The sequence below is a fragment of the Hippopotamus amphibius genome, chromosome 5 (genome assembly GCF_030028045.1).
Source record: "Hippopotamus amphibius kiboko isolate mHipAmp2 chromosome 5, mHipAmp2.hap2, whole genome shotgun sequence".
NCBI classification, from domain to species: domain Eukaryota; kingdom Metazoa; phylum Chordata; class Mammalia; order Artiodactyla; family Hippopotamidae; genus Hippopotamus; species Hippopotamus amphibius.
Genome location: NC_080190.1, coordinates 57,324,800 through 57,335,271, shown reverse-complemented (window position 1 = coordinate 57,335,271; position 10,472 = coordinate 57,324,800). Strand labels below are relative to the sequence as shown.

The 10,472-nt window shown below is 44.6% G+C and overlaps 1 protein-coding gene across 1 annotated transcript; it reads right to left on the bottom strand.

Annotated features, from left to right (window-relative positions):
* Window positions 1–5,017: 5,017 nt before the first annotated feature.
* On the bottom strand, window positions 5,018–9,651 carry LOC130853605 (mannose-binding protein A-like). The gene is made up of 5 exons (XM_057735744.1): window positions 9,505–9,651; window positions 7,577–7,769; window positions 7,045–7,161; window positions 6,111–6,185; window positions 5,018–5,474 (listed from the first exon to the last, which is right to left on the bottom strand). The coding sequence occupies exons 2-5, from the start codon at window positions 7,758–7,760 to the stop codon at window positions 5,101–5,103; spliced, it is 750 nt and encodes a 249-aa protein (XP_057591727.1). The 5' UTR covers window positions 7,761–7,769; window positions 9,505–9,651; the 3' UTR covers window positions 5,018–5,100.
* Between the last annotated feature and the right edge of the window lie 821 nt (window positions 9,652–10,472).

Genomic DNA, 10,472 nt, shown 5'->3' with positions numbered 1-10,472 from the left:
GACAAATACTCACCAAACACTTATGAAGTCTGAGGTGCTCCCTCTGGTAGTTTGGATACAAAGAAAAATAAAATGGAAAACTAATTTAACAAAGATATTTCATTATGTTAAAGTGGGCCTTACCCATTCATGAAATATTTTCAATCTCATTTTATGATTGGCACATAGCTGGAGCCAGAAATCATTCTCTTCCCCCAGTTTGCTGCCTGGGTTCTCTATAATCTCAGCTCCATCCACCCTGAGATTGCTTAAGAACATCCATGGTCATGAGCTTGATTGCAGGCCAAGACGGTGTCAGAACTCTGCTCAGAGGGGAGGTTTTATTTGCCGACTGGATGGTGCTGCAGAATTTGCCCCCCAGTTTGTGAAACTCACCTTTAGGGAGATTTTGCCTCTTGTCTCTACTAATAATGGACCCAGTGACCTATAATGGGATGAGGATGTCACAGAAGGAAGGAGATGCTGAACATGGAGGGACTAAGACCAATGGTGTCCTGTAGGGAAGGATACAGCTTGCCTGACCATTTGCCTCCTCCCGTGATGCTGGCATATCCCACAATACCAAACCGGTCTCCTAAAAGTAGGCAGGAAGGGAAGGCTGCCCTTTGTCCTCAAGATCATCCTAGTGGCTTTAGGGAGGCCACAGCCACTTGGGCAGATGAGGGGATTCCTAGGACTGTTCGTTGTTACCCATGCAGGACATTGCCAGGTATTACAGTCTGGTGGTGAGAGGTTTTCAGGTATAGGTCATGAACAACTAAAAACAACACTCAGGTCATAGACATGGCTGGGCTAGCCATGGGAAGGAGACTTTGGCACCAAGTAGTAGCAACCTGGAAAAATGGGAATTGGATCTCTTGGAGGCTGAGGACTACTGCCTGCTCAGACACAGATGTGGTCCTCCATTTAAAGCAGTCTTAAGAGGGAAGTTTACAGCAATACAGTTCTACCTCAAGAAACAAGAAAAATATCAAGTAAACAACGTAACCTTACACCTAAAACAACTAGAGAAAGAAAAACAAAAAAAAACCCCAAAGTGAGCAGAAGGAAAGAAATCATAAAGATCAGAGCAGAAATAAATGAAAAAGAAAGGAAGGAAACAATAGCAAAGATCAATGAAACTAAAAGCTGGTTCTTCGAGAAGATAAACAAAATTGAGAAATCATTAGCCAGACTCATCAGGAAAAAAAGGGAGAAGATGCAAATCAACAGAATCAGAAATGAAAAAGAAGTAACAATGGACACTGCAGAAATACAGAAGATCATGAGAGACTACTACAAGCAACTGTATGCCAATAAATTGCAGAACCTGGAAGAAATGGATAAATTTTTAGAAAAGTATAATATTCCAAAATTGAACCAGGAAGAAATAGAACATATGAACAAACCAATCACAAGTATGGAAATTGAAACCGTGATTAAAAATCTCCCAATAAACAAAAGCCCAGGGCCAGATGGCTTCACAGGCGAATTCTATCAAACATTTAGAGTAGAGCTAACACCTATTCTTCTCAAACTCTTCCATAATAGAGCAGAAGGAGCAACACTCCCAAACTCATTCTACGAGGCTACCATCACCCTGATACCAAAACCAGGCAAATATGTCACAAAAAAAAGAAAATTACAGGCCAATATCCCTGATGAATATAGATGCAAAAATCCTCAACAAAATACTAGCTAACAGAATCCAACAGCACATGAAAAAGATCATACACCATGATCAAGTGGGGTTTATCCCTGGAATGCAAGGGTTCTTCAATATACACAAATCAATCAATGTGATACACCATATTAACAAATTGAAAGATTAAAAACCATATGATAGGGCTTCCTAGGTGGCGCAGTGGTTGAGAATCCACCTGCCAATGCAGGGGACATGGGTTCGATCCCTGCTCCAGGAAGATCCCACATGCCGCGCAGCAGCTAAGCCCGTGCGCCACAACTACTGAGCCTGCGCTTTAGAGCCTGTGAGCCACAACTATTGAGCCCATGTGCTGCAACTACTGAAGCCCACATGCCTAGAGCCCTGCTCCGCAACAAGAGAAACCACGGCAATGAGAAGCCCACGCACCACAATGAAGAGTAACCCCACTCACCGCAACTAAAAAGAAAGCCTGCGCACAGCGAAAAAGACCCAACACAGCCAATAAAATAAATAATTAAAAAAAAAATACGATAATCTCAATAGATGCAGAAAAAGCTTTTGACAAAATTCAACATCCATTTATGATAAAAACTCTCCAGAAAATGGGCATAGAAGGAAATTACCTCAACATAATAAAAGCCATATATGACAAACCAAGAGCCAGCATTGTCCTAAATGGTGAAAAACCAAAAGCATTCCCTCTAAGGTCAGGAACAAGACAGGGGTGTCCACTCTCACCATTATTATTCAACATAGTTTTGGAAGTGTTAGCCACAGCAATCAGGGAAGAAAATGAAATAAAAGGAATCCAGATTGGAAAAGAAGAAGTAAAATTGTCACTCTTCGCAGATGACATAATATTATACATAGAAAACCCTAAAGACTCTACCAGAAAACTGCTAGCACTAATCGATGAATTTAGTAAAGAAGCAGGATACAAAATTAATGTGTAGAAATCTCTTGCATTCCTATACACTAACAATGAAAGAACAGAAAGAGAAAATAAGGAAACTCTTCCATTTACCATTGCAACAAAAAGAATAAAATACTTAGGAATAAATCTGCCTAAGGAGGCAAAAGACGTGTATGCAGAAAACTATAAGACACTGATGAAAGAAATCAAAGACGACACAAACAGATGGAGAGACATACCATGTTCTTGGATTGGAAGAATCAATATTGTGAAAATGACTATCTTACCCAAAGCAATTTACAGATTCAATGCAATCCCTATCAAATTACCATTGGCATTTTTCACAGAACTAGAGCAAGAAATCTTACGATTTGTATGGAAACGCAAAAGACCCCGAATAGCCAAAGCAATCTTGAAAAGGGAAGATGGAGTTGGTGGAATTAGGCTTCCTGACTTCAAACTATACTACAAGGCCACAGTGATCAAGACAGTATGGTACTGGCACAAAAATAGAAAGGAAGATCAATGGAACAGAATAGAGAACTCAGAGATAAACCCAAGCACATATGGGCACCTTATCTTTGACAAAGGAGGAAAGAATATACAATGGAAAAAAGACAGCCTCTTCAATAAGTGGTGCTGGGAAAGTTGGACAGCAGCATGTAAAAGAATGAAATTAGAACACTTCCTAACACCACACACAAAAATAAACTCAAAATGGATGAAAGACCTAAATGTAAGGCCAGACACTATAAAACTCCTAGAGGAAAACATAGGCAGAACACTCTATGACATCCATCAAAGCAAGATCCTTTTTGACCCACCTCCTAGAATCATGGAAATAAAATCAAGAATAAACAAATGGGACCTCAGGAAACTTAAAAACTTTTGCACAGCAAAAGAAACCATAAACAAGACAAGAAGGCAACCCTCAGAATGGGAAAAAATAATTGCCTATGAAACAACGGACAAAGGATTAACCTCCAAAATATACAAGCAGCTCATACAGCTTAATACCAAAAAAGCAAATAACCCAATCCACAAATGGGCAGAAGACCTAAATAGACATTTCTCCAAAGAAGACATACAGATGGCCAACAAACACATGAAAAGATGCTCAACATCACTAATCATTAGAGAAATGCAGGTCAAAGCCACAATGAGGTATCACCTCACACTGGTCAGAATGGCCATCATCAAAAAATCTAGAGACAATAAATGTTGGAGAGGGTGTGGAAAAAAGGGAACTCTCCTGCACTGTTGGTGGGATTGTAAGCTGGTACAGCCACGATGGAAAACAGTTTGGAGAGTCCTTAAAAAAATAAAAATAGAACTACCATATGACCCAGTAATCCCACTGCTGGGCATATACCCAGAGAAAACCATGATCCAAAAAGAAACAAGTAGCATAATGTTCATTGCAGCACTATTTACAATAGCCAGGACATGGAAGCAACCTAGATGCCCATCAACAGATGAATGGATAAAGAAGATGTGGCACATATATACAATGGAATATTACTCAGCCATTAAAAGGGATGAAATTGAACTATATGTCATGAGGTGGATAGACCTAGAGTCTGTCACACAGAGTGAAGTAAGCCAGAAAGCGAAAAACAAATACTGTATGATAACACATATGTATGGAATCTGAAGAAATGGTACTGATGAACCCAATGACAGGCAAGAGTGGAGATATAGAAGTAGAGAATGGACTTGAGGACACGGGGCTGGGGTGAGGGGCAAAGGGGAAGTTGGGACAAGGTGAGAGAGTAGCATAGACATATTTACACTACCAGCTGTAAAATAGATAGCTAGTGGGAAACTGCTGTATAACAAAAGGAGATCAACTTCATGGGAGATGCCTTGGAGGGCCAGGATGGGGAGGGTGAGGGGGAGTCGCAGGAGGAAGGGGATATGGGGATATGTGTGTAGATGCAGCTGATTCACTTTGGTGTACCTCAGAGACGGGTACAAGAGTGTAAAGCAAATATATTCCAATAAAAAATTTTAAAAAAAAAAGATAAAGAAATAGTGAAGAAGAGGTAACTTCTTTATATGCAATTCTGTCTTCAAAAAAATCTGAGAAAAATGCATACTAGGTCAGAGTTGGGATTTATACAAAGAAATAGACATTAGACATTAATTTCTGTGCTGATAGTGAAAGCAAGGAACAAACTGTAAGAAAAGAAGGCTCAATTACCAAATATTAAGTATAAATTTCAGACTTCCCCCCTGCCCCCCCCCCCCAAAAAAAGGAGAGGGTTTGAATTTGCTTTTTCTGTGATTGACTCTGACCCAGTGCTGTGCTCTTAGGCAGGACGGTGTCCTTTGCCATGGACTGGACTAGAAACCCTCGTGCCCCACTGTCAGTCTCTTTTCACTTCCTCTTCCCACAATCAAATACATCCCCTTCGCTTTCCTCCCATCCCCATGAAGGAATGAGTCAACACTGGACATGGGAAAACAGGCATTGAATTCTCTTTCAGAACAGCAGAGAGCTCAGCAGCGACCCAAGGAGGGGGCAGAGGAATCTGCCTCTTCAGGCTGGGAATTCACAGACGGCCAAGAAGGAGGATGCACAGGAGATGTCATTCCAGAGCCCGTTTCCTAGGAGGAGCACACAGTCCTCCCCTGAGCCATGGTTGTTAGGCTCATTCTCCTTCCAGTTGCTGTAGCCCAGCATCCCTCCTGTTACATACATAAACTGGCCTTCTGTCACCTCATCAGTGATGCCCAGGAAGGCCATGTCAGGGGCCATGTCCTGGATAGCTTTGTTCTCCTCAGCATTCTTGGGGGTGGCCACGGTGGCCCCAAGCTCAGCGCACAGAGCCTTCACTCTGGAAAAAGGCATCTTTTCACCATTGGTCACGTAGAGCTTCTTGCCAGACTTTTTGCCCAAGGAGAAGGTTTGCACTGAAAGCACAATGGGTAGGTGAGGTTGACTTGGCTTCGAGCCCAGTCCGGGACAGCAGATGAAAAAGTCCTTCTCTGGGAACTTGGAAGTCTGGGGTTGAGCCCCATTCTCCACCACATCAGGTGAGATCCTAGAAAGAAGGTGCAGGGCAAGTCCCTGGCAGCAAGCCGGAGCTCTCCTGGAATATACCATCCTTAGGGCAAATACCTGTTAGAAACTGTCCCAGCACAGGTGAACCTAGGGAAACATGCTTGAGCCCCCCTGCCAGGCGTGGGCACCAGGAGGAGAAAGAGGTGTGGATGGCCACCTGAGACACGTGAGTGCCAAGGAAGGACCGAAGATTCCAGAGGCAGCAGCCCTCCACGCCATCCTCCCTCCTGCTTCCAAACACTATGCTGCCAAATGAATTATCTACACTTCCTGGACCTAATTTGTTTCCTCACCTGTAAATAAAATAGGCGTAATACCCACAAATAAGGATGGCAAGAGGACTGAATGAAACCATGTTATGAGAAAATGCCAGTAATAAGTGGTCATAAATGTAAGTTCTTTTCCACCCTACCCGCCAAACCTAGAGCACTCTGGAGAAGAAAGTTAGAATCAAGAACACGTTGGGGACAGAAAAACAAGCTTACACTTTTTGACGTGATCCAGTTGTGATTTCAGGTTCCTTATATGTCCCTCTAAGTTAGCCAGCTTACCCTCGGCAACTATAACACAATAGGAAGAAGGATATAGATTTAGAAGAAGACCCTAAATTGGAGAGCAGAGTATTTTGAAAAAAAATAGCTTACTAAAAAGTATTCTTATTCCAGAAAAATAAGAAAACAAAAAGAAGCAAAAGGAAAAAAACTGTATTCCCACCTTCCCAGACATACTTAGTAACTATTATAAACTATAACTCTGGAAATAATAATAATAATACCATAAACTAGAGCTCTGGGTCCTTTTCTTTATATACTGCTTACATAAGGCAATATTATATTTAAGAGAAAAGGCCCAACTGATTATTCTTCTTTTTGAAAAATTTTCTTAATCATATTTTCATTTCTTATTCTAGGCAAACTCTTTAATACATTAATTATTTTGATAGACCAGTGGACATATAGTAGTAAGAGGTCATCATTTTGGTTTTGTTGTTACTGAATTTATTTTACTCTGAACTAAGTTGCTATGATGGTCCCTGTTATCCAGGGGTCATATGAGGCCAAACTTTTTCATGCCACTCTTGTGACAAGAGACATAAGTCAACAGCAGAGAGGACCCCTTTCCTCCCTTGCAGCCTGGAACCACACCCTGGACTGTTGCAGCTGAAGAAGGGCCAGGGCACATGTCCTACAGAGGTCTGCTGAGGGAACAGCCAGTGGGGTTGGGAAGTCTGTACCCCGGCACCAGTGGGAATCCCCTCAGGCCCCAAAGAGCAGAGAGGAACGAGGATGCAGGGTCAGGAAGCAGAGCTGAGCATCTCTCAGTGGGGCAGCAGGAGACAGAGTGCCTCCCACCTGGTCCTGGAGTCCCCGGGGCCTGGGTCCCCTCAGCCCCCACCACATGCTGGGGTGAGCTCCTTACCCATACTGTCTCCACGATCTCCTTTGTGACCTTTTGATCCTGGAAGCCCAGGAATCCCTATGTTTCCTGGAGGCCCCATTTTCCCTGGAGGGCCCTGAGAGCCTCTGAGCCCTTGCCCTGTTGGAAGAGGAAGGAAATGTCTGTCTCTCATTCTCATTCTCCAAAAGCTCAATCCTCAATTGACCCCAAGAAACCACTAGTCAACTAGTGGTGACGGAAAGAAGAAAGATCCTCCTGCATCCCAGGGGATGGCCTGTCCTAAGGGCCTGCTCCCTGAGTAGACAAGCCACCCCTTCTCCCTGACGAGGACAGCCACATGTCACCAACTCCTGTGTGGCAATGGGGGATCCTGGAGAGCCAGAGAAGCATCTTTATTTTGGAGAGAATGCCCTTTACAGGAATTATTCTGAGTGAATCGTCACCCACCATAAAGAAAGGTGAGCCTGCTCATGTCTCTGTGCCAGTTCCCTTATAGAGAATGCTCTCCTCTTGGGGTAAAAGTTTTAAAAAGTCAGAGCGGCCTATCCTATACCTGGTTCTCCCTTTTCTCCCTTTGGTCCATCTCGCCCATCTCTCCCTGGAGTGCCATTTGTTACCGGGATGCCACAGGCCACGACTGAACAGGTCTTCTGGGCATCCTCACAGGCTTTTGTTTCTGCATAGGATGCTGTCACCACACACAGAAGGAGGACAGGAAGTGACAAAAACAGGAACATGGTCCTTACCTTAGAGTGGAGAAAATCAAGGGAAATATTTCCATCTCATTGTGTTTAGTCAACATTTGCTACCATCTCTGATGTGTTCGACTTCGACCCTGTGCTCAGGGCAGCTGACTGACACAGAGGGGAATATCACAACTCTTGGCTCTGAGCTACTACCAGGCCACTAGGAAAAGCACCACTAGGACAAGTAAAATGTATTAGAGTTAGATCGGTGCTAAAACAAATATAGATGCAAGAGTAATATCATAGGGGCCCATTTTCTCCAGGGCTCTTATGCCCTGTGGGCACAAGGCTTAGGGGGTTACACAGTTCTAAGCACGAAGCCCACAGGGTCTGCAAATGACACACAAGATCTGTCCCTGATGGCCCAGCAAAGAGAGCTCATGGCTTGCATGAGCTTTGACTGCTCTTTTCTCAGCTCCCTTTCTTGAGGGCCTAAGCAGCCTAAATTTCCCTCTTCCTCCCCTTCCCATGGACCCTAAAGCTAGACTCAAACTACAGCAGGTGACCCAAGGTCCCACAAGGCCCATTTCTTGGCAGGACCTGTTTTACAACATCCATTGTCTCATTTCACAAAAGAAAAAAAAAGAAAGAAAAAAACATCTCTGTTTTACACCCCAGGGCCCCAACCACCCTCAGAATTGCAGCTGTTTGTCCAACAGCCTGTCGATCATCTTGTTTAATAAAGTCTCTACTTTGTGACAGGCACTTGCTGGGACTCGGGACCCAGAGTGCCCTGAGGAGTGGAACCTTATTCTGACCCTGGCAATGGAAGCTTCCTTGGTCATTGATCCTGGCCAGCTGACCCTTAGATTTGCCTCCTTCCTTTTGTTTGAGCTTTTCCACCGAGAGGCCATTTTTCCAGCCAGAACCCAGGTTCCTAAAATTTCTGTTCGCCCTAGGCCCGGCAGGGTCAGCTCCTGCCCCCTCTCCTGGCAGGATTCTCCGCATGCTTCCCAGATGCCTCTCCGGCTCTGTGCCCCCGTCCAGCCACCAGATTCCCATCCGGCCTGTGCTGAGCTGGCCTCCTTCCAGGAAGCCTTCGCAGCCCAGCCCCCTGGGCCTCTCCCTCCGCTCCTCTCTGGCCTCTAACCCCAATGTCCTTGGTCCATGCCTTTTCTGCATAACTACTGCATCTGTCCTTGCCCACCCTGGCCTGTCAGCTCCCTTAACCCTTCCTTAACCCTTAACCCTTCCTTTCAGTGAGAAGTAGTGAGTTAGAATGTGGAAGGGAATTTTCTTTTATTATTTTTTAGGATTTTTAATTTTTAAATTTGTAAACATCTGTATTTATTTTCTCTCTCTGTTTGTTTGTTTCCTTGTTTGTTTGTTTTGGCCGCACCACATGGCATGTGGGATCCCAGTTCCCCTACCAGGGATCGAACCTGTGCCCCCTGCAGTGGAAGCACAGATTCTTAACCACTGGACCGCCGGCAAAGTCCCAGAAAGGAATTTTCTTGATCAAATCTTCTCCACCTTTCCTCTTTCTTTCTTTCTTAACCTCCCCTGATTATGCTGGAGGTCAAAGCCATAGCTAAACATGTTGCTGGTGTACACACTCCACTTCCATCCTTTCGTTTGGCTGAAAAGACCACTTTTGCAGATGGTCAAAAAAAGAAAAGACCACCTTTGCAGATGGTCAGCTGGCTCCAGAAAGGGCACAAGACCACAGGTCAGAGAGACATAGAAGCCCTCAGGGGGCCTGACAACCCTACCACAGCCCCTGCCTGGAACTCACCGGGATCAAGTCAAGTGGCCAGCCTCTTGGCCCAGGCCTCCACTTCTGTCCTCCAGAAATGACTTACTAGGGCCTCCCCAGAGCACAGAGGCTGCGGCAGGGAAGCTGGTCCTCCAGCCTAGACCTCTGGCAGATGCCTCAGTAATGTAAGCCCCAATTAGTCGGGTGACCAGGGACAGTGCCGGACCGGCCTTCAATCCCAGATTAATAAACAACCAACCTTAGAACTGCCGCATCCTGGGCAGTTCTCCAGGGCTGCTGGTGGGGTCTCCAGCTTAGCACTGAGCAGCTCTCTACTGCAACAGCCCAAACTCCTCCTACTGCTCCCGCCCATACAGCCATCTCTACAGCTCAGGCTACCTGATCCTCTAGAATCACAGATTCTCAGATCACGGATCAGAATCACAGAGGATAGTTCTTTCCAAATATTTATTTCTGGAAGGGACGTGCACAGATATCCTACCAAACAAGCACATGCTCGCACTCACACACGTACAGGCACACAGCTCTGTATCAGTTGTTCTGCCTAGTTCACCCTTCCATTCATATTTAATTTACTAAGAGCAGAGGAAGGGGTTAAAGACCTGTAACACTGAGTCACCTCCTTCCTCCCTTCTCATTCCTCTCTGGGCCAGTCACAGGACTAGGCCCAAGGAGAGGAAATTCAAATTCAAAGCTGAACGTGGGCATTTGCACTAGCTCTGCCAGCCTAGGACACTCCTCTCCATCTTTGCATAATTGCTTGTTGTCATTCAGATTTCATCTTAAGTATTATCTCTGGAGAAAGGGCTTTCCCTAACTACTCTATCACAAAATTATAACTCTCTGTTTTAGTTATCTGCTTATAATCCATCACTGTGTAAAACTTATATCTTTGGTTGCATATTTATTGACCATCCCACTGCTTTAGAACTGGAACTTCATGAGAACAGGGATCGTGCATCTCCACCTGGAAGAGGGCCCAGGAA